This window comes from Cyprinus carpio, chromosome A1 (assembly GCF_018340385.1).
Source record: "Cyprinus carpio isolate SPL01 chromosome A1, ASM1834038v1, whole genome shotgun sequence".
NCBI lineage: Eukaryota > Metazoa > Chordata > Actinopteri > Cypriniformes > Cyprinidae > Cyprinus > Cyprinus carpio.
The window spans coordinates 33155140-33179921 of NC_056572.1; the positions used below are offsets into that span (position 1 = coordinate 33155140).

The 24782-nt window shown below is 37.9% G+C and overlaps 1 protein-coding gene and 1 pseudogene across 1 annotated transcript; both read right to left on the reverse strand.

Annotated features, from left to right (window-relative positions):
- Positions 1-221: 221 nt before the first annotated feature.
- Positions 222-17295, reverse strand: LOC109052075 (exportin-1-like). The gene is made up of 25 exons (XM_042763218.1): positions 16918-17295; positions 16686-16726; positions 15963-16092; positions 15775-15876; positions 14648-14720; positions 14468-14529; positions 10836-10880; positions 10559-10740; positions 10409-10457; positions 9543-9662; positions 9134-9262; positions 7609-7767; positions 7331-7528; positions 7108-7246; positions 6844-7025; positions 6436-6592; positions 6026-6324; positions 5355-5538; positions 5163-5269; positions 4875-5069; positions 3651-3819; positions 2862-2996; positions 2278-2437; positions 2102-2198; positions 222-1064 (listed from the first exon to the last, which is right to left on the reverse strand). Exons 3-25 carry the CDS (start codon positions 16086-16088, stop codon positions 918-920), a joined length of 3216 nt encoding a protein of 1071 aa, XP_042619152.1. The 5' UTR covers positions 16089-16092; positions 16686-16726; positions 16918-17295; the 3' UTR covers positions 222-917.
- Positions 17296-19219: 1924 nt separating this feature from the next.
- Positions 19220-24523, reverse strand: LOC109054235 (annotated as a pseudogene).
- Between the last annotated feature and the right edge of the window lie 259 nt (positions 24524-24782).

A 24782-nucleotide genomic window follows, 5' to 3' on the forward strand; every position in this document is an offset into this window, starting at 1 on the left:
TTTTTTTAAGTCAGTTTCAACAATTATTAAGCAACACTGATACGAAAGGTTTCTTATTATTTCTAATATGCTTATTTAACAAATTTATCGCTCTATCAAGATTAATAAGACACTCTAGTAAAGTATTACAGTAGCAAATTTAGACAGAATAATGTAAGTATGCTAGAATACTTACAGAATTATAGTATTTTAAATGTTAAATGAAAAAACACACACGATGCTTTGTAAAAATACCCAACTTTATGTTTCCATGGTACTAATACACAGCTTTACAAATAGGATGATATGAACAAACCCTTTCATTTTAATCACATCCCTGTGCCAAAAAAAAAAAAAAAACACTCAGTGGGTCCATAGCATGAAAAAGACTTCAGTCTTTCTCATTTACTGCAAGTGAACGAAAAAAATATATATAAACACACACAAACCCCCAATAAAGGCGGCAGGAACAGCATCAGCACTGATCCTAAACAGTCACATTCACGAGCCACACAGCTCTACAACACAAATCTCTCTTCCTGCGCAGTAACTGTCCGTCTTCATTGACCTGTCATACTGTATATTACATATTCACAAATAGATGAGGCTGAGAAAACATTAAAATGATTAGTAATGTGCTTTGAAACAGGAAAGCAAACATACCGAACAGAAACATTGAAGGATATACAGTTAATTGATATAGGAGAGAGATAGTTTCCGTTATATAAAATGCTCTGTTATGTAAAACCAAAGGGTTTGGGAGGAGTCTGGTTAATAATAACAGACGGGTCTTTAATTTACATATTGGCATGGATTTGGTCGACAAACGACCAACATCTGGATTCATTTTCACTTCTCTATACACACGCACACAAACACACGCTTGAGCTTAAAGCGCTCCAAACGCTTCTTTCATGAATGTGAAACCGTCCAGGTGCTCATTCACACATCTCCTCCGGGAGCTCGTGAGGATTGAGGATTCCTGGGACAGACATCTGGAGCTTGTGTTTCTCCTCCTGAGCCTGACGCAGAGACGCTTCCCTCTCCTCCAGGAACAGATCTGTGGAGTCTTCACCTGCAAACTCCTGCAAACACAATGTGAGTGATTATGAACAGCTACACTGGAACAACACTGATGTGTCACGCTTATTTGTATAGTATGTTTCATATATTATATATATATATATATATTTTTTTTTTTTTTTTTTTTTTTTTGTGCGTGTGTGTTTTTATTTTATTTTAATTTTTTTTGAAAGCACCTTTACAGAAATAAATTTTTTAATGTTAGATATAAACAATGCATCCCTTTATAATTGGTATAAACTAGATGTTATTCAGAATCAAAAACAGATCCATATCCATTTTAAAGGCCAGAAACTGTGTGAATGCCACAAGATTGTTTATAATAATAATAATAATAATAATAATAATAATAACCACAACAACTAGCATAACATACCATTAATTATATTAACTTAATATTTCCTTAACATTAATACATATATATATATAAAAAATTGTCATTATTGTAAATTAAAACACTCCTATGCACAATTTATTATTAGTATTACTAATGTATTATTATTCATAACAGAGCATTTTATTACTATTAATGGTTACTATTTAATGAATAAATATTAACATTTAATAACTATTAATGGAACTGTAACTATATTAATATGTAATTATCATTAATATTTATGGAAATAAAACATGCACAATAACATTGTTATAACAGAATTGTATTAACATTTTAGAAATAAGCATTTTAATTATTAAATTAATAGTTTATAGTAACAATACAATTGTTTTGCATATTTTTATTATGCATAAGAGAATTTTATTGAGTATTATTACTATGTAATGATTAATTATTCAAATCAATTAAATAAAAATAAATTCCATTATTATTATCATCATTATTAATATTCATTATAATTATTATAACTGCTACTACTACTATAAATTGAACAAACACTGTGGCTGTTGGGGTAAAAGTTCATTTTCAACCCTCCTCATATACGTGTACCCACATTTATATTGTGCACTTTTGGCTGGCTATGCGCTGGTCTATGACTAGAGAAAAAGGAAGTCAAAATCTAGCCGGAAGGAAGTGACGTACCTTGATCTGGACCAGGAAGTCCCTGAGGTGCTCTTTAAAGGCAGGAATGTCCTGATTCAAGCTGAACAGACCTGTGACAAAAACCTTCACCTGGGCACTGAAAGAAAAACAAACATCATTAACATGAACACATGAAAGCGACAACACACTGAAAACATGTTCTAGGCTGCTCTTACTCCTGCAGATGTGGGAAGGCGGTCTTCAGCAGATTGGCCACGTACTCCTGCACGTAGCATTGATTGCTGGTCGTGGAGCCTGCGTTCAAAGTGACTTTGATTTTACCCTCTTCCACCAGGTTAAACATGTAGGCGAGGATGGAGGCGTGCATCGTCAGGCCTGCTCGCCACAAACGATAGAGCACACACACACACACTGAATTAACTTCTGAGTAACTTCTGTAATTTGCAATATCATTACTGCACTAAAATGTCTTTTTTTATGTTTAATTCATTATAAATTAAGACAGTAAAACATTTCACAATTTAAATGTTATATACTTGAATGAGAATAATGAACGCAAATAATAGTAACTACAAAAAAAAAAAAAATAATAGTCAAAGCTCAAAACAAATCCCCGTTTTCTTTATATTTTCCTAAAATCTTTGTTTTTTTCCCCCCTTTTTATTTCAGGTGAAAAATCACCTGAACGACAGTGTTTGTGAGGTTCACTGCGTGACTGATATGAAGCCATTTTGTACAAAATAACACCTCCATCAGTTACACTGTAAACATGTCACTCTCTCTCTGCCTAGCAACTGACCAGCAGTATGAGACGTATCCGTGACAACCGAGAAAATGTGCTGCAGGATGTCACAGAAGTATGTCTGATAGAAGCTCTGAGCTGCCGCCTCTTCCTGTGCGATGTTCTGCAGCATGGTGAACAGGATCTGAAGCCCTGGAGATGCACAAACACACTCAGCATTTTCATGTGACTCGGCAATTAATGTCAAAAACATACTGTGCAAAAACAAACGCGGGTCACGAATGCTTAGCAGTTAAAGGTGCTGTATGTAGGATTGACACCGAGTGGTTGAACTAGGTATTGCAGTCCAAATTCAAAATATCAGAGGGTTTTTTTTCCACCCAGCCCCTCCTCCTCAGACTTGACACATATAGGTTGCCAGATTGACGACACCAACAGGAACGAGTGCACTTGATAATGAAATTAAATGAAATATGGTGTGTTTTCCGCCAACTGGCAACCCAGGGGCCAAAATACAATTGGGTAAACTGGCAGTGGGCGGGTTTCACAAACCAAAACAAAGACCGGCATTCCGGCCCCAAACGCACATTTTGAAAGAAGAATAACTGACTGTAGCATTGTTTTTCAGATAAACAAGTATGTTAACTTAGCATGTTTCTTAAATATCTGCAAACGTATAATGGTATTTTTATGCTTTAGTCAAAATCTTACATACAGCACCTTTAAGAATTATATTTCTGAAAGATTTCTGTAAAACTGAATGTAACCAGAAGCTCTTTGCATTCACACAGTAGTGTAGAGTATTTATTTATGTTTATTTGTTTAACCACAGTTCTCTCCACTCACCTGTGTCTGCCACATTCCTCATGGTGTGTTTGAAGGCCCAGATGATGGAGTCCAGAACCAGTTTGAACTGTGCTGGTGGGATGGACAGGAATGCTGGGAAACATTGGGAGTTGACGGCTTGCAGCAGGTAGAAGAAATGCGTCCTGTGCTCGGGGTACTCCTCAAAGTTCTGACAGAGGCAAAACAAAGAGCATTAAAGCAGGGCCGCAAGAAAACAAAAATAACGACTTTATTCAACAATTTATTCTCTTCCATGTCAGGCTCAGCCGCCATTCACATGAGTAGCACGACGCACGCCTGTGAAGTTGCTCATGCAGGAGCCGGTGTTCTGATGTAGAACCTCGATGAGCAGCGCTTGTTTACAAGCAGAGGAATGCACACACATTCGTCATGGTACGGTCTTGAATGGCGCCAGAGATGGGCACGAAAGGGTATCAATTTTTTCATTTTATGAATTATGATTTTATAAGTCATTATTTTTATTTTCTTTGCACACAAAAAGTAATCACATAGCTTCATAACATTGCGGTTGAACCACTGATGCCACATGGACTGTTTTAACAATGTCCTTACTATCTTTCTGGGCCTTGAATGTGGTAGTTGTGTTGCTGTCTATGGAGGGTCAGAAAGCACTTTCTGAAGATGAATGAAGATCTTACGGTTTTTGAACGATATGAATAATCAAATTTTTATTTTTTGGGTGAACTATCCCTTTAAGAAAAATACTACTACTAATAATAGTTATTACTGGATAAAAATAAGAAATTTTACTATTTAATAATAACAACAACATTTCACTGTAAAATGAAAGCATTTAAAAAATAGAAACAATATTATGTAATTAATATATTATATTTTATTTGTGCACTTTGCACTCCCAAATGCACATTATAAGCAGTTCATAAGCAACTTATGAGTTCATGCGAAGCATTTACTGTGAACCGAGCAGCTCTGAGACACTGAAAACACATGTTCATGAGATGCACACGATAGAAAAAGTTGCAGTGCAACACACAGCACATATGGTCATATTAAATCACAGATTTTTGCGATTTGATAAGCACACTAAGCCATATCACGATTTTGGTTCTATCTCGATTAATCACTCAGCCCTACATTGTGAAAAGTAGTGTATACTCACTTCCAGACTTATACTGGTTTGATTCAGAAAAAACAACTCAAGATATAAAATAAAATTTGCGCTGACAGACAGGATGAACTAACCTTGTTGATCATGTCGAGGGTGCACTCAAACACAGCATCGAATATCTTGGGGATCTCTCCTGTTATATGTGCGGCGAGCTTGTTGACGATGGTTGCCATAGTGCTGAGCACCTCTGGTTCTCGAGCTGCTGGAACGTTCCTTTGGTAGTCGATGAGAACTGCTTCCAGCAAAGGCGGAACAAAGTTCTCTCCAACCTGAAAAGACAACAACAACCCTTTGTGATGCTGTCAAACTCAACTTATTGTTTTGGCACGAGTGCAGACTGATCCAGGAATGTCAGAACTAACCATCTGTGGGTCGTTGGAGCGGCTGACCCATCCAGAGATGAGCTTTAGAGTCTCTCTCTTCACCGTCCGCATGCTACGTATCAGAGGCTGCTTGGTCACCATCTCACCTGCAGAGAAAACCAAAGAGTCAATCGTGAGCTGTTATGTGCCAGTTGTTGGGTCATGTGCTCCATGCTGGTGTGCGTGACTCACCGTTGCTCTGGACTGCAGAAGAGATGTTCTCACTCAGGCACTTGTAGACGTTGAGCATGTCCAGGTAAATACGTCCCAGCTGCAGGACAAAAGGGTGACCCACGGCTTTACATGCCCTCACGTTGGTCTTCAGGATGCTGCCTAGCTGACGCACCGTCTCTGGGTCCTTCAGGATGTCCACGTTCTGATTGAAGAGAGACATCATGTGCTTTGAGTTCAGGTGCTACTGTTTCAATCTTGGTAGTTAGAACTTAACCTTAAGAGTTTAATAGCACTTTAAAAATCCTGTTTTCTGTTTTTCTGGTTTTATTAAAATAACTCTTAGTTAATTAAAACCATAGTTTATTTAAATAAAAAAAACATTAAAAAAACAGATTTCAATTTTTTTAGTTTAACTTGATGTACTAAAACATTAATAAAACAATAAATTAATAAAAACTAACTAGATATCAGCCATTATGGTTAACTAAAATCATAAAATTCATTAAATGAAATAAGCATGAATAATAAACAAACAAAATTAAAATGTTTAAAAAAATAAAATGAAAAAATAAAAATGATCTCAGGTAGTTGCCAAGGAAGCATTTCTCATAAAAAAAGACAATAAAATAAATAAAAATGTAACAAAACCATTACCAAACATTACTAAAAACTATGACACTCGTTCTCACCTTGGTGGCCTGCTGGATGATGCGGTCCCACACCTGGTTGGGGAGAAGCATGTATTTCTCGATCAGTCGCTCCTGGACCGTCTGGTCTGTCTGTGCTCCAATCATGTATCCCACTGCCTCATAGAAGGTGTGCACCTGCTGCGGCTGCAGGTCACAGATGATGGTGTTGATGTTGTTGAGGATCTCGTCGATGAAGGGCATCACCTCCCCCACCTGAACCTGCACAAAATGCCTCCTGCACTTCTGAGCGATCTTGATGAAGGTGTCACAGGCCATGTCCTGCACGCCGTCATGGGTCTCTGAGAGAAAGAGAGAAACATTTAACCCTTATGAAAAGATTGCACTTAAGCAAAAAAAATAAAAAATCATGCATGACCGGACAAAATTCTCAAACACAATCTGTTCCTCACCGTGCATGAACTCAAAGAGTTTGTTGACGACGGTCTTGAGGAACTTCCAGTGGGCCCTGAGGAATCGTGGATACTGACCGACGATGTACATGATGTTGGAGGCAATGATGGCCTTGTTGTCTTTCCCTCTTTTCTGTTCACACAGACCCAGGAGATCCTGAGACACAAACAGATATTTGGTGTTAAGACTTTTTCATGTTTTTGAAAGAAGTCTCTTCTGCTCACCAAGGCTTCATTTATTTTATTAAAATACAGTAAAAACAGAAATATTGTGAAATATTATTACAATTTAAAATAAATGTTTTCTATGTGAATGTATTTTAAAATGTAATTTATTCCTGTGATGCAAAGCTGAATTTTCAGCATCATTTTTCACTTCCTGGCAACAACAAATGCATGAATAAATACCTTTATGACGGTGACGAGGAATCTCTTCTCATCCTCTTCATGCATGGCGCCACTGATGGAGCCGATGGCCCAGCACAGCGTGTTCAGGTTCCTCCAGGACCACTCGGTACCATTCACCTGATTATGAAGCTTCTCCGTCATGATCCGCTCCGTATCGGCATAGTCCAAATGAGTCAAGTAGACTGGACAGAAGAAAGAGATCATTATGAAGCTTTCTCCATCTACCTTTTTCCGCTCAGTTAGAGAACAGCCCATAATAATTACCCAGAGTCTCTCTCATGTTCTTGTAGAGGTTGATGGAGTCCGTGTCCTTCATGAATTCTCTCACCACCTCACCCTGATCATTCTCCACCACCAGAACCTCCTCCGGTTTGGCCATGCGACTCACCATCAGCAGACGCACCTGAGACGGGTTAAGAACACAGTCAGTTTTTCTCCAGCAAACAATATTTTGAAGTGGAGCTGCTGTACACTGTGGCTAACTGACCTTGGAGAGCACAGGCAGATAGAGGTGTCTGCGGGGCGGCACGTCAAAGTGTTGGCTGGTTGACAACAGCGGAGAGGTGGAGGTAGAGAAGGGACTCTCTCTGTAGAGCTCAGCGGCCAGATGGTTCCAGTACTCCAGACAGATCTTAAAGATCTCCGTCTCCTCCACCTCAGACACCAGCAGCATGTAATGCAGAGCCTGAGCACATGGGAGTCAACCAATTAGGAGTTTGTGTGTCACTTTAATGTTTATTTCACTACATTTGACTGTGTGTGTACCTCCATGAGTGTCTCTCTGAGGTTCAGTCTCTTCTCTATCAGTTGTCCGTGCTCTTTGAGGAAGGTGCAGAGAAACAGACTGAGGTTCTGGATGAAGTTCTGCTCATCATCTCGCCCATTTGCATATGCCAGACGGATATTTGTGTTCAGAGGCAGCATCTGTTGTTGAGTAAATCAAGGTTATTATAATTTTGAAAACTTGTGCATCTGGTGTATTGTTCAGAAATGAATACTTGTAGGTTTGGTAAAGTTTTCTGAAACTCCCGATCTATTCACAAAACGATAATTTTAAAGTTTTAAAGGGGACATCAGATGCAAAATTCACTTTTACATGGTGTTTGCATATAAATGTGTCTTAGCAGTTTGGACACAACCACCCAACAATGACAAAATCCATTCACTACCGTATTTTTAATCTACAATGATATAAATCCATTCTATAATTTTTCTGTTTTGATTTTCTGAGCAGTATGACGTCATACTGCTTAAGCCCCGCCCACGACCGCTGACGGACTGTCCCATATTAGCATATTTCCGCCTTCAGCATATTGTATGCCATTTTCTCCGTGCTTGAGCAGCTGTAGTGACAACAATGTCTTATAAGCAATGCAGGTGTTTTATAGTTGAATATAAAAGTGAACATAAGAGTCTACATTTTCTCCCGACATCTAAGCCACTGAGGACGCAGTGGATTCATTTTGTTTTTGATGGTAATGCACCTCCAAATACACTTTGGCTGCACGATTAATCAAAATTAAATCGCAAAGGCGATACATCGCAATTAGGCAGAAGCTGCGATTGTCATGTGTATCTTTCAGTGAAACACGGTTCTTTGATCAGCAGTAAATCTCCATCCAAAGGCCAGAGGGCGCTCTCGCGCTGAAACTCTAAAATACACCACGCAGAAGAAATCCAGGAAATCCTTATAGCAGTTGCTGAATAAACAAAGGATTTACCTGCTTTCATTGATTCAACGTGACTAATAAACACACGACTACGACAATATATGGTTTATCTGAGTTCGTCTTATTATAATTTTTAGTATAAATATTTAAGTATATAATGCAACGTAATCGACATAACATTTATCACTGCTTAGAATACTATGAAATATGTTGCCTGCCTTATTCCGTGTAAGAAGCCCCATCATCTCACTGGAAGATTCATTTCAAACACTCGACTGACGTTATGAAGTGAGTCTGGAGTAAAAACGTTATTAAATGTGGTATTTTCACATACTTTCAGATGGAGCAGCATTTACTACACAGAGACGTAGTTCACTGACAAGCTACGCAATGTTCGTGATACAGCTACACCTCCAGAAGTAGTAAGTCTCACACTTTATATTTTTTATGATTGCAAATCGCCTTTCCTCAACCACTGAAGAGAGGGGCAAGGTAAGCAAAGCTCATTAGCATTTAAAGAGACAAGCACCAAAACTGTTCGCTGTGAACAGAGCCGTTTATGACAAGGTAAAAAGGGTGTTGTTGTGTGTGTGTGTGTTTGTGTGCGCACGTGCATGTACCTGTTTGAGCTGCACCATGGTGAGAGTGAACAGGTTGACAAACTGCTCCTCATACTGACTGACACTGACACCTGCGATCTCTGTCAGACACTTCAGAGTGACATTCCGGAACATCGGAACATTCAGGAACTGTGGAACAAATCGGAACACAACTGATAAACTTTCTGGAACGCTCAATGATTTTCACCAAGTGAAAGGCTATAAATGTTTGAGCACCAGCTCAGGCACAAAGCTTTGAGCAGAGAGCCAATGAGAACAGCCGGCGCTCCAATGATTTCCCTCTCTTTCTTACGCACTGGCAAGCTGACCCAATGACAGTGCGCCTTTGTGAGAGGAGTGACAGCAGTCTACTACAACAGCATTTCATTAATTCAAATTAGTTACAATTAGAGACCTCGAGACGTGTTACCTTGTACACCAGCGTGCTGATGAGTTTGGTCTCAAATATGTAGCCCAGTGGAATCCAGTTAAGGAAACGAAGGAGGGTCTCCAATGTGGCGTGGACTAGAGGGGCATTCTGGGAATTTTCCTGACGTACACAGCATCAAGGGAGGTTTAAAAATGAGAGGTGTATATATAGTAATAGTTGACCCAAAAGTATGAATGAGAGACAGAATGAGTCCAAACAGCTGATAAAAACGGCACAATAATCCACACCCCTCCAGTCCATCAATTAACATCTCTTGAAACAAAAAGCATGTTTTTAATAAAGAAATCCATCATTTGATTTTTTAACTATAAATCTTTAAATAAAAGTTCATAATCCTGTTCCTCTCTCAAAATCCACCCACATTTTTGTTTAGAACTGTTTTAGCTTGTAAATGGTCTTGATCTGTGCATATTTCTATGCTGATTCAGACAAGACTATTTTTTCACTGGAGGAAGTAATATTATGGAAACAAAAATTTTAGATAAATATTTTAGCTGGAAGCAACAGTTTGAAGATAGAAACTTTCTAATGATGGATTTATTTCCTACAAACACGCAGCTTTTTGCTTTACAAGACATTAATTGATGGACTGGAGTGGTGTGGATTACTTGTGGATTATTGTGTTTTTATCAGCTGTTTGGACTCTTCTGACGGCACCCATTCACTGCAGAGGATCCACTGGTGAATTTCTCTAAATATGTTCCCATTAACAGACAGACTCATCTACATCTTGGATGGCCTGAGAGTGAGTACAATTTCAGCAAATTTTAATTTTTGGGTGAACTATTCCTTTAATTGTAAAAATGAAAAAACACTAGTGCTGTAATAATATACAAGTAACATACCATGACAAACTGGCACAGCTGGAATATCTGGGAAAATTCATTGCACATACTGCAAGAAGAAAAGAAAGAGAAAGTGAATATAACTACAATTATTTTACCAACCACACCCTGCACAATCTGTAACGGTCATGTGTCACAGGTCAAGTGTACCTGTCCTTCAGATGCTTGGCTTTGACCTGAGTCATCTGCCCGCTGGAGAAGTCAAACACCTCCTCACTGAGGAGCTTCAGGATGATCATGTTATTCTGACACAAGCTCTCACTGGTGCGACTCGCTCCCACAATGTCACTGATGAATGTGGGCCAGTGCTTTGGCCACTCCTGCTTCAGAATCTACACACAAACAGGAAGACAACATCAGCGATAAAGCCACGAGCCCTTCGTTCCCACAATATAACGACTATAGATATTCCTGGAAGGACACTCACCTGCACCAGGATCATGTTGAGCTTTGCTATGTAAACCCCTTCTTTCTGTAAGAGCACAAATACAAGTCAACATGGATGCATTCAGAGACATGACTAGTACAACTCAGGGTTATAACAGTTAACTAAAACTAACTGAATGCCAAATGAAAATAAGTTTAAAGTTTGTTTAATTTCAGTTGTTTATTTTATATAAATTAATGATTTTTTTTAAGTTTTAGTTGTAACTGACTGAAATTTACTACTTTGAATAACACAGACATTAAATGAAATACAATAAGATTTAAAAAATGTATTTTTTAGTTAGTTGCCAAGGCAACATCTCTCACTTTCATCAAAAGTTCAAGTACTACAATAACTAAAACTAAAAAAGTTAATACAAAACTATATTAACCCCTTAACTGTCACCCCCCATTTTTTTAAAATAGGCATTAAAGTGCACTATCCAAACTTAAATTGTTGTATTTTATGAACACTTTGGAATATAGACCTAAGGTTGGTCTCTTTTTAAAGAAGAAAAATAGTAGATTTTGGCAAAAGTTTAAAAATTAAAGTATCAAAAAGTTATAGAAGTTTAAATGTACTGTAAATAAAATGTGCTATATTAATTTTATTTTTTTTTATTTATTATAAATATTTTACATAACAGGTTTTACTCTAAAATTGGCATAAATTTTAATTTTAAATTTGTTATAAGTTATGTTCCAAATTTTGAAGTTGATATGAAAAAAATTGAGGTTCCTGTGAGATTTTATTTAGGGCGTCATACCACAAACAGCCACAGGGAGCCATCAAAACTACTTTGAATTTTGTTTAATGAATTTTTTTCCTAGATTTCTCTTGTCAATTTTACTTCAATACTCAAAATAACCACCAAATATGGAATCCTGAGACTCAGACCTTTCCAGTGATATGTTTGTTGCCAAGATTATAAAAAGTTTTGATTCTAAAAGACCGTAATGCATTTTGTAATATGACAATTGACACTGCCCACTAAGGGGGAGGAGACCGCCATAAGATTTTAAAATACCATTTCCATGGTAATGCAATGTCTGATTTCAATGGTTTCAATGGTTTTCACGGGATGAATCTTGGGCTTCTAAGCTTTCAAATGATATTTAATGTTTGATAATTACTAAAAGATTTTATGGAGAAAAAGGACAACAAAAAGAGCGCCAAGCGTCCCACAGGTGGGACGGTGACAGTTAAGGGGTTAAAAAATAAATTAATAAATAAATGAATAATAAAATTGACAAAAACAAAATTACTAAAACTCTAACTAAAATTCAAATTAAAAATAGGACTGCACGATATTATCAGAACGTTATCGGAATTGGCCGATAAAGGATTAAAATGTAAAAATCAGCATCGGCCATTTTGAAAAAATGATGCAGATATGCCTTGCCAATAAGTTGAATAAATCACATGTGCTCAGGGTGTGTCAGGTCAGCAGTGTGCTCATTCTTGAACTGAACTTTTGCATGAAGGGTGATTAGATTCACTGTTTCGCTGTACAGAGTACAGAATGGTATGTCCGGTGTGTGATAAGAGTCAACAGTTACTAGCCTGTGCAGTAGCAGCAGCAGCAGCCTCCCCCGGGTCCTAATGCCCGTCCGATAAGGCGTTTTATTTACTTAGGGGGCGCTGTTGGCCTACTTGTAATAAAATGAAAGTAAAATACACAAATATCATTAAGATACTTGTGTTTCTGAATAAATTAAGCAGTATAGATATCATAAAATCACGAGTCTGTTTTATTTTTTAAAGTTCAGAAGCCATAGCTTAGATCAGTGGTTCTCGAACCTCTCCTGGAGTACCCCCAGCTCTGCACATTTCTCCCTCATCTATCACACCTGATTCAACTCATCAGCTCATTAGAAGAGACTGCAAGACCTGAAGTGGGTGTGTCAGATACAGGGACACATACAAAATGTGCGGTTCTGGGGGCACTTCATGTAGAGGTTTGAGAACCACTGGCTTACATGACTAAAATTCACATGCATGACACTCGTAAATTAAGTAATTTAATATGCAGATTTATTAATTAATTTGTAATATGTTTTTTCAAATGGATTATGAAAACTTAAATACAAGGAGCTCCAAAGATTTTTAGAATTTTTACATATATTTTGCTTTAGACCATCTATTTATGTTAATTCCACAAATAAAATGTTAATGTTTCAACTGCATCTGTCTATAAAAAAAAAAAAAAAAACAGCAGAGACTGATTTTATTAGTTATTTTCTAGGCTTTCAATGTGCTCCCATTAAAAAAAAATATTCATATTCATTAAAATAATAATTTTATTAATAATAATAATATATATATATTTATATAGCATAAAAACTAATATTTATTAATTCTAACAAATAAGTTTTTGTCAAAACTCACCAAAATTTAAAATTATTTGTTTATAATTTCTGCACAGGGGAGACTTGGTGTCAAAACAAAGGGAAATATATATCGGTACTGGCATCGGCTATCGGCCAAAATGAGTTGAAAAATATCGGCATATCGGGAAACAATCTAATATCAAGCATACCTAATAAGGCTGGGCGATATGGGCAAAAAATCATATCCTTGTATTTTTTGGCCAATTTGCGATATATTTTCGTTTTTGGATTTGCATTCTATATATAATATATATATATATATATATATATATATATATATATATATATATATTTATTATATATTCATATTATATATATTTATTTTATTTATTTATTTCACTTACCAACCAATGTTGTCCAACAAAACAAAACATATTAAAGGCTACGAAAACAAATAAAGTGAATGTAACCATGTAAGCCTTTATATTATGTGCAAAAAAGGGTTAAAATAATATTTCATTCTAACATTGTAACGTTGCAATCTAAAAACAAAAATAAGGCTTTTAAAACGGAAGTTAAATTCAGTAAGCTAAAAATGAAAATAAATGTGAACAAAAGCACAGAGTTGTGTTTTGTTTACCCCATTACAGTCACTGCTTTAATAAAAATAGACTTACTTGTAGATTTAAAATTTTACATATGTCACATTTATTGTCCAACTACAAATATTTCAGCAAAATGTATATTTTAGTCAGAAATACTGTGATCCTATTTAATTGAGCTCTGTCTGTTTGGGCACCAGTTGTTCACTGAAGTCTGTGGAGTTTAGCGGAGAATCCCAAAGCAGAAGGCACATGCACTTCTGACAGAAAAATGGAAATATTTCAGGAAGACAACAGCGCGAGTAGCCTAGAGTCTTTCTACCTTTCTGTCAGAGTATCTGACGGCCTGAGCCGCTTAAACTAATATGCCAAACGAAACTATAAACTGTCTTACCAGTTTTTAAAGGCCTTAATATGAAGCTTGTCACATGTTTAGAACAAATTGGATTATGCACTTTCTCTGCAGCAGCTGTGTCCTCCGCTATATTTTAAGATGCACTCGTTAAAACTACTGTATATCTATATAAACGGTATTGCCTCATATCAAGTCACTTATAAAGAAAATATTGATATATCGTACAAACTGGATATACCGCCCAGCCCTAATACCTACTTGAAAATAAGATAAAAAATAATTCAAAGTAATTCAAATGGTACAATTTGCAATATTAATACTTAATATTTGAAACATTTTATTTACCTCTACGCTGTTGGCATCAGAGGAAGTCTTGATAATCAGCCCAACAACATACTTTTTAATTCCTGAAGACAGACAGAGATCTCAGTTATTTGTGCATTTCTTAAAATAGGCAATTAGGTTATAATGTGGAGGTGTGTAATAGATTTTCCATAGAGACTAAGGTCAGTGTGTGTAAATTACCTTCACACTGGTTTCTTGGAAGAATCTTCCAGCGTGTTTTGATCACGGTCTCCAGTATCTGAAGAGCGTAGTACTACAATACAAACAGCAAAAAGAGTAAACATCAGTTCAATGTGGCAGAATAAATTATCATGGTTGGCATCTAGCAGCAGGACTCGATAAACTGGCTAAATGTGGAAACACGTTAATTAGGGCTGTCACGATTCCTTGATTAAATTTGTGTTTCTCAATTTGCTATTTGTCGTTGTCAATTAACTGGCAAAAGCATTATTACACTGTTTTCTAAGCCTGCACAAAGTATTAAAACCATTTAAAATTACAAAGCATAGTGCTATTGTGAATTCACGAAGGCTGTGATTCAATTAAATAAATATATGTGCTGCAGGTTTAATGTGTTTTTTATATGCGTGCAGGATAAGTGCATCTCAGTGCAGCTCCGTTCACAGTAAATGCTGCTCCACACAAACAGTTATCATTTGCATCCGTGGATCGTCTCAAACTCAATCTTTGCATGCTGTGAGTCTATGCATCTTTGCTTATAATGTTCATCTGGGAACAAGGTGCACCATTCTATCAGATTTATAAGGTAAATCATTTACAACCCTATGCCAACACAGGAGAATACACCATTATCTTTCTAAATATGCTAACTGTTCATCATGGCTTCAAAATAAAAGTTTCAACCCTTGCTCTGAGTTTGCATCTTTTGATGGCCACTTGTTCTTATTTAAGAAATGACAGCGGCTCCAGCATTTATATCTTAAGGGAGTGACCCAATAATAAAGATGAAGTGGACATTGGCGCCATCTGTGGGCATTTAATATAATACATAATGTACATAAGTTATGACTATATTGTTTTATTACTTTATGTATTTTAACTGTTTTGTTAAATAAAACCATATGATTACTTGGTTTTGATATTTTATTTGAACCAGTAATCACTGCCTCATTGTTATTTTATATGTATTTTAAGACATTTTAAATTCTACTGTTTGCTTAGTCCTATTTTTATTACCACAAAAAAAAAAAAAATCTGATTACTCAATTAACCGACAGAATAATTGTCTGATTACTCGATTAACAAAATAATAGTTAGTGACAGCCCTAACGTTAATGTTGACATACTTTTGTCTTCATGTTCTGCGAGAACTCCAATATGGTGTCCACTCGGGTCCAGGCATCTGGGTGGTCCTTTAGATTGGTGAGAACTTCTTGTGCAAGTCTTTGCTAAAATAATCACAGCACAGAACACTTATGATGCACTGTACATGTCTAATAAACAACAAACTATGATTTGAACCTGAACCTCATACCTGAGATCCCACATCATAGTACATGGAGTTGACTACATTGTCCAGCAGGTTGATGTCTAGCTTTTGACTGAAGTCCAGCAACTGTCGTGCTGTGTGATCCGCCAACATGGTCATGTCTGCCGGCATAGAGCTGCAAAACAAAACGGATAACATCGTTTTAGTTATCAAAAATCAATAGTGACCCTTCTTTTACCATTCATCCTCCTAACACTTTACTAGCTGTTTATCCAGAATGATCTCTGATGTTAAAAGTCAGACACCAAACCAATGGCTCAAACCACGTGGGTGCACTTTAGTCCACAAAACACAATACTTAAGCATGCAGTTGCACTGAAGTACAACTTGTGACTCTGAGTGCTATTTTGCTGAGATCATCGTTACAACAGCTAGTATTATTAGTTAAAAGCTTCTAAAAAGTGCCAACATTGCAGTTTAACACATTAAACGTGTGTTCCTTCCACGGCTAGAAAAACACAAGAGTAATCAAGCATTTAAGTCAACTTAATGTACACTGATCAAACTTTTTATTAAGCAGCCCACATGAATTCTAGTTGAGCGCAATTACGGGCAGCGATGAGGATCAAAACGCGTTTTCGTTTCTGGTCAACATCAGCACAGTGTCAGCAAACTAGCACTTCATTCAACTCACATTTAGTAGTAGATAATATTTGTAACGGATAACCATTTCACCAAACACATCAACAACAACAACATTTAGCTTACCTGTTTTAACAAAAACTCGTCCTCGCGGGGAAAAAACAAAGCTAACGTGGTTTAGGAATCAGCAGCAAGGTTAAGTGTCGTGGAAACGTGCGTCGCGTCAAAACAATAACAAGACGAGAGGTTAAAAAAAAGAAAAGTCTATTAGATTTATCTCATTTTACACGAAAGCGTATGTAAACTAACGTTATTCAAAAATCTAGCAAGTTCACTTCAATTGCTAAGTGGCTGTTACCTCACTGTATAGCCAAACACACTATAGTGCAAAGCAAACGATGACATGAAAACCCCCGAAACACACAATTTCGGTGTTATTTTTAATGAATGTCTTCAGTGATTGAGTCCGAGTCCGAGTCCTCTTTCAGTCAGCAGCTCGTGTCAGTTCATCTGTCTCTCTGTATGGCGGTTTACAGCTCGCTTTAACTACTCATTCCGTTTTATAACCACAGCATCAAACCAATCGTTAGTTTATTCTTTTGTCTATTGCAGAAAAACCGTTGTTTTGGAAGCAGATATCTGCGAGAGACTGTGACCCAGCTCCTTTCTAGTCTCATGCATCACACGCAAGACCGGTTGAAACCGGTTCAGACTGGCATATTCCATCTCGGTTTAGTTTTCACGCCGTAGCGCCGCGTAAAATTCGGACTGTGGTCACGCCCTCCGCTGCAGCTGATTGGTTGGAGAGAGCGACACGGAAGCCGTGCACGCGTGTGATTGGGTAGAGGTGCCGTCAATCAGACTCGACCCCTCCCAGCGCGTCTTTCGCCCTTGGTCTCATGTATGAGGCGGGTTTTGCATCACAGCGTGATCGTGCGTTGGGCCGGACCGCGTGGAGCATGGAAAATTACTGAGATGTTGCTTCTGATGTACACACAGTAACTGACCGTGTTGTGTATTTTTAGGCTGTGGCTCATGTTTTAAATGTTTTATACGCTTGTATTTATTTTCACGAAGCATGAAAATAACCAATAAACAATACAATTGTAATAGTAAAGTTAATTTTCGCATGTTAAGTTATTTTTTTATATATAAGCAGAAGCTAATGTTATACAGTACAGATCAACATTACAGAATAATCTATAAAAAAAAATCTGAAATATTGTTAATCTTCATCACTCAAAATTTTAAGGACTATTAGCTGTAGGTATACCACTGTTCCACAAACATGTCTGACAAAATAACCAAGGCATTTCAACAAAACCTTTATTTTTTGTGGAAAACACAGTGATCGAAATTAGAGAACATTAACCACTGTAGCACGAAAGACTATTACAACTAAAATATTTCAAGAAACTGCTTTATCCGTTCTACTGTGTGACGGGGACATTGTCTTGCATGAAAATTGCAGGCTGATTGGGAGATACTTGCAGGGAAGGAACTGCGTGTTGCTGAATGAGGTTCTGATAAACATTTGCATTCACCATGTATCTGTACAACGTGCCCAACTCCTGCTGCAGAAAACATCCCCCAAACCATGACACTTCCTTTCACTGACTTCTTTATGCACTCAGGCTTCAGTCTTTCCTCAGTTTGACACCGAACATAATGTTTCCCATCAGACCCAAATAAATTAAACTTACTCTAATTACTAAAGTGAACTTTGAACCAGTTCTACTGTCTCCACACAACATGCTCCTCAGCAAAGGTGAGTCTAGCCTTTCGACTCTCTCTGCTGACGACTTCTCTTAATGGTGCCGAGACAGATCCATACCCTGTTCAGCGCTGAACTATCAAGCAATTCCAGCTGCAATGTTGAACCGATTCCCCATTGAGAGTCTCTGCGTTTTTCTGTCCTCTCGTGCATTTTTCTTAAGTGGACAACCAGCCTTTTTGGGGGACTTGAATAAATTAGTGTCATTGTAAAGCTGCAATATTCGAGAAATCACAGATTTGGAATGACTAGCTTCTCTTGCGATGGCTGAAAGGGTCGTCCGTTTTGGCCTTCATCTGGACAACTTCCTGTCACAGGGTTTCAGTCATAGACAGTAAAAGAAATGGACACAGCGACCCCGTTGGATTCAACGGAGACAAGTGAAGTCAATTAGAAGCACGCACTTCCTGGGGGTCGAGCATACTACGCAGACTCAAACTGAGCTTGATGACGTAAATGTCACGTGAGCAACTTGTCTGACAATTGTAAGTCTTCTAATCGCTGTGCCAAGAGAAATCTGAATCACCCACCAAATCTTGCAGATGTTGTTGAAAATTTTGTCCCGGTGCTTTTATGGACTCTCTATGGGCTTCTCCCTTGACTTCATGCCTCCACGTCCCCCCGATAGCCTCATAGACAGTAAAAGATTGCCTGCGAGCTTCTCCTCCTATCCATATGGTAATTTCTCTACTGTGCGACAGAGAGTCGCAGGTTATGACGCAATCGTTAGCCTATTTTTACAAAAACTGCTTCTACGGGGCCATAACGTAAGATACAAGGTAATGGGGCCTTTTATACATTTTCGTGTTTCTTTAGAAATAATGAATGGACAAATGGAGTCTTTAAACGCCTCAGATGTAAAGTTATTCGCTGTCAAAGTGACACCAAAATGAATGGGAGTCAATGGAGTTATTACAGCAGGTGGGGGTCCACTAGCCAATGGCGGCGCCCAGGGATGCTTCAATAAAATATGAAACCCTGCCCCCCTGGTTTCAGTCACCTTAGAGCGGCCCGCCATCTTGCAGTGACCTTGAAATTGAGGAAATCGTAGGTTCTTCTCTAATTTTGATCTCCATTGTATCTTAGGAGAACACCAGTCCTCTCTTCACTTTTCTGATCTTCCCATTTTTCTGTAACTTAACTACCTGTTCTGCTCCTGTCGCTATGGTGACTGTTGTTACTTTCACTCTGGCTGTGCTTATTGTTGATGTCATCATCTTTATAACGGTCATCCTGTTCATCATCATCACAATTCAGTTCATCATGATATGAGTGTCCTTCATCGCTGGCCTTTTCCTTATCAGTGTCACGACACTCATTGTGTCTGTCATCCTGTCATCATCTCTGTCCATGTGTCCTGCCTCCATGTCATGGTCATACTCCTCATAATCATCTGCATAGTCATTGAGAAGGGAATCCTGCAAGTCTGGAAATTCCCCATTATCTTCAGTTCTGTTTTTACTATAAAAGAATGAATAGAAACAATTCAGAGACGCTGACAAAAATAAATATGGTTTTAAATGTGCAAAATAAGCAGTATTTTCATTTTTGGGCGAATTGTTTCTTTAAATACACTTCTAAAATGTATCATAACAGAGACTCTTATACCTATATGTGGGTGGAGCCTGGCTGCCAGAGTGGGCGGGGCTTGGAGTCTGTCTGTGTTTCAAGCCTTTATGAGCTTTACTGCCGATAAAAGATTCACTTAGACCACATCCATGCAAAGTGGCAGAGTAGAGCTTTTCTTCTGCTCTCTTAGCATTCATCTAAGAAAGAGAGAGCTTTGCATTATCATCACCATGAACATTTCTAATACAGATGCTTGACCTCTCTTTTCCTAAAAGGTTTTTTTTTCTGAGTAAAAATAACATTTTAAAAATAAAAAAAAGACCAAAATGCCAACATATAATAATAATATTACAAAAATAAAATCAAAAATTCAATTCAATTCACCTTTGTGACGTGTTCCAGTAACAGAGGTCTTCCCTTCACTCTTTCCCGGATTTCTCTCATCTCCTCCCGGTACTCTCTTTGTCTCTGAAGATCTTGTTTCCTGTTCCCATGTGCACATATATATGAGATATATGCAAGAAATCTGCATCTAAATATGATGCTAAATATGATGTCTACAATGTTTACAAAAACTTTTAGAAATAAAGGTTCCAAAAGGGAGTTTTCATAGGAATGCAATAGAAGAGCCATTTAGAAACACCTTAAAAACCTAGCAACACCCTAGAAACTAAAATAAAGTGATTTTTTTTTTCTTAGTGTAAAGAATATTTTAATAATCTAAGAACCTTTTGTGAAATGGAAAGTTTCCATGAACCATCAATTCCATTAAATAACCTTTATTTTTAAGAATGTAGTTTGAGAAATTCAAGAGCAGAGGCTTAATTGCTTTACCTGAAATCTTTTAGTCTGGACTGGCACGTCTGGGCCAGGGCCACATGCGGGTCATTCGCCTGGGCTCACTTTCTGATCACTTTTTGTAGTCCATTCTCTCTCTGTTTTTGCTTCTCCTCTTCTTCTGCCCGCTTTCTCTGCTCAAGAACGTTTTTCTACTCATACGGGTAAAGAGCTGTCAGAACTGAACTTATGAAGGAGGGACTCCACTAATGGGATGATGCTACGGTAAGCCAGCAGGGACAGGGTTTGGGCACAATGGACAGATGCTGCCTTCAAGTAATCTCACAATGATCACATTTTTCAATATGACTACACATTAGTGCCACAATAATGTTATAATTTCTAGTGATTTTATTTTTGAGTGCCAAATTTTTGAGTTGGGGGTGTCAGTTAAAGTTTTGCAGAGCAAATTGATGTCGGTCGTAATTATGTTTTTTATTGCAATTGTTCATATTACAGTTTAGTTCGTACACATTTTGTGGACTTTTGATGAACAGCGCTAAAGCTTGCTAGGAAATACTATGCATTTATCTGGATTATGAAGTGACAAGCTTGCATGACAAAACTACATGTTCTGTCACTCCCTCTATAATTTACATCATATCATTTGCTCTTCATTTTGGCTGAACTCAGAATAGCATATTACTACTCTTACCAATTTGTTCTTTTGTTGGGCCAAGTTGGAGCTAAACTCTGCAGGACGCAGGCCCTCAAGGACCAGGACTAGACAATCTTGCAGGATTTTTTCTTCTTGAACCCAACTGTTGCACACTTTAGTAAAAGTAATAAGCTACACTCTTAAAAATGAACATTCTTTATTGCCATCGATGGTTCCATTAAGAATCCACTGAACCTTTCCATTAAACAAAAGGTTCTTTAAAGTGGTTCTATTTTTTTTTACTTATTTAAAATGTTCTTCACACTAAGAAAAAAACTGTTTATTTTAAGAACAGTTCACTGAAAAGTTATTTGGGGAACTAAAAATGGTTCTTCTATGGCATCACTGCGAAAACCCCCTTTTGGAAACTTTATAAGAGTGTAATATACTATTTTTAATTCAGCCTTTGTACTAGAGTTAAAAACATTCATTGTTAGGAAGTGATAAAGAGAAATAAATATGGATTTACTAAACACTTCCATTTAATTTTGACTGAAATATCTTGAATTCATTGGTGAACTCATAAGTATGAACTTCCCACAAGGACTTGAAGGCAGCAAGAAGATTTAGGAGCATCGTCAACATACCCAATAAAGTCTTTCACTGTTGTTGGGGTTATTAATAGGAGACACAGTGGCAGGGAAAGTCCCATTCCTGCTTTGGAATTCCAAAAAGCTGGAGACACAGGACTTCACTTGGAAAGTTCTAGTGGGGTGAATGTTTAAAGCGGAGTTGGACGTCACAGTTATCTCACAGCTTCTTGCCGTTTTTTGGCTGCATCTGTGATTTTAGCAGACAAGCATTCCTGGCTACCGGACAGAGAGGAGCAAAGGGATGACGAGGGCGTTCTGGGCGAGAGGGCAGGTGGAAAACTTCAGGTGAGCTTCCAAAACTTCCTGTAGCTGGCGTCGAAGTCTGGAAGTTCGGCATAGATTTTGGGTTGGTGTGTATCTTCGTCATCCTGGGCGACTTTCTGCACCTGTTTTTCACTCAGCTGCCATGCAAGCATGCTAGGAGGCATGGATGCACTATGAAGCAACTCTCTTGCACGCATCTACATCTTGATGGCCCTGTAGAGCTCCTCCTCCTTCTGCTGCTCCACGCATGGGATGGGTTTGGCCTTGAATGGGCATTTCCTCCTCTCCTCCATTCCTCTTTTGTTGTGTTTGAGCATTTGCTCGTGGAGCTTGGCCTCCTTCTGGTCTTTCTTCAGCCGTTCGCGCTCCAGGAAGCTGAAGGGTCTTTGCGAGGTGTGGAGACACTGCTGCTCCATCTCCCGATAAAGTCGTCGGCGCTCCTCGTCATGCTCCTGCAGGTCCTCGTACAGCGGGAGGCGCACGTGCGCAGACGCCGGACAGGCGTGGAACTTCTTCTGGCACTCGGTAAGCTCCTCCACCTGGCATCGGATATCCGCATTCTTATATTATAAATGTTATAAATATTTTTTTATTTTAAACAATTGCTGTTCTTTTGAACTCTCTATTCATCAAAGAATCCAGAATTTTTTTATCACAGCTTTCACAAAAAATATGAAGAAGCACAAATGTCTTCAACGTTGCTCAAATGTTTCTTTAGCAGCAAATCAGCATATTAGAGTGATTTCTGAAGGATCGTGTGACACCGAAGACTGGAGTAATGATGCTGAAAATTCAGTTCTGCCATCACATGAATAAATACAATTTTAAAATATATTCAAATAGAAAAGAGATATTATATTCTGTTTTTACTGTATTTTTTATTTGTACCCTTGGTGAAAATAAGAGACATCTTTCACAAACTTTTGAAGATGTGCATACCTAGAATAATTCCAGTTTATAAAAGCTAACAACAACAACAAATGCATCTATTAAAAATTTTTGTTTTAGTTTTGAAAAATAAATATTTTTATGTATAAACTCACAGACTGGTCCGATCAGTGTTGTCCGCAGCACTCACCCCTTTGAGGTCCAGTTTCTTGCGATACATGAGTTCAAGTTCGGCCATGGTTTGGAGATTAGCCTTCTTCAGCTGCTCTATCTCACGGTAGTGCTCTTGGTTTGAAAAGTAGAACTCCCTGAGATCGATGTGATCGCCTGTCACATGATAGTCTTTGATCAGCAGTGCACTGATGTCTTTAGCAGGAGGGTCATCAGTCACCAGCTCAGGTCCAGAGTCATACTCCATCTATGAAGATACACACAGTGAGAAAAGGCTGATTTGCTTAGATACTTTTCACTGTAATCCATAGGTTAAGATACTTAATCGGTACAATTCTTTGAGATTTTGATGCATTGACTGACCAAAAGATAAAAAATCGATGAGTGTTGGTAGAAACCCAGTGTTTTCATACATCACACTCTTTTTTTGTGAAATTTCTGTCTGGAAAACTGAGGTGTGTGCGGTCAGTAGCTGTGTATGTAACACAAGAGAGTCTCTCCGTGTGTAAACTGTTCATCTGCAGGTCTGTTAGCTTTAGGGCCAGCTGGCAGATTGTGTACTTCATTCATACAGGAGTTCTTCACCGTACTCGACATGAAACCAGCACTATATTACACACACATTTATGCAGCTAAATGAGGATATGTATTGCACATGTTTTGCATATGTGTGAATGATTTAAACTTTTGAGGTTAATTTAGCTATATTTAGCATACCAAAGTAAACACATTCACAACCACAGAAGCCTATTGATTTACTTAGAAATGATGATAGCATGCTTACTGAACCTCAAGAAGAGGATTTCATCACGTCAGACTATAAGAGTTAGAAGGTTAATCTTTCCACTTCATCATTAGTGAACGGTTTAACCATCTCTAGTCTATTACCCTGCTATTGTTTTTCATTTTGTATCATCAAAAACATGTTTGAAGTCCGAACAAAATTGAAAACCTCTTTAATTAACGTCTTTGCAATATACACGTTAAGTACAAAGTGCGAAACCATCGCTTGATAGTTTACTCAACAAGAAAAGCAGTTTATTATCTTTCTGTCACCTCTTCTTCATGGAGCCTGTTGTCCGTGAGCGCGTCCCTTTAATACTGAGCTAACGGTACTTTAGTGCGCGGGTCCCCTGGCGTCTTCAGACAGGAGTTCTCCAGGACATTAGTGAAGTGAGACTTCTTCATATCCGTCTGTTTCCAGACTGGAAGATTCAAAGGAATGACTGACCGACCGCTTCTTTTACTGTGACAAGTGCGCGTCTCCTTGACGACAGCGTAGTATATGTGACGCTCAGCCTCGGGAGCGCGCGCGTATGAAACCGCCACCAGCATGAGAAAGAGGCTTTAAGAGCAGTGAGAGATATGTTGGAATTTGATTTTTTTTAGTATTTTTTTATGACTACTGTACAAATTAAAAAGTTTTAAACGTAAATGTGGTAATTCCGCCCTGTTCCACCTCAAAGATC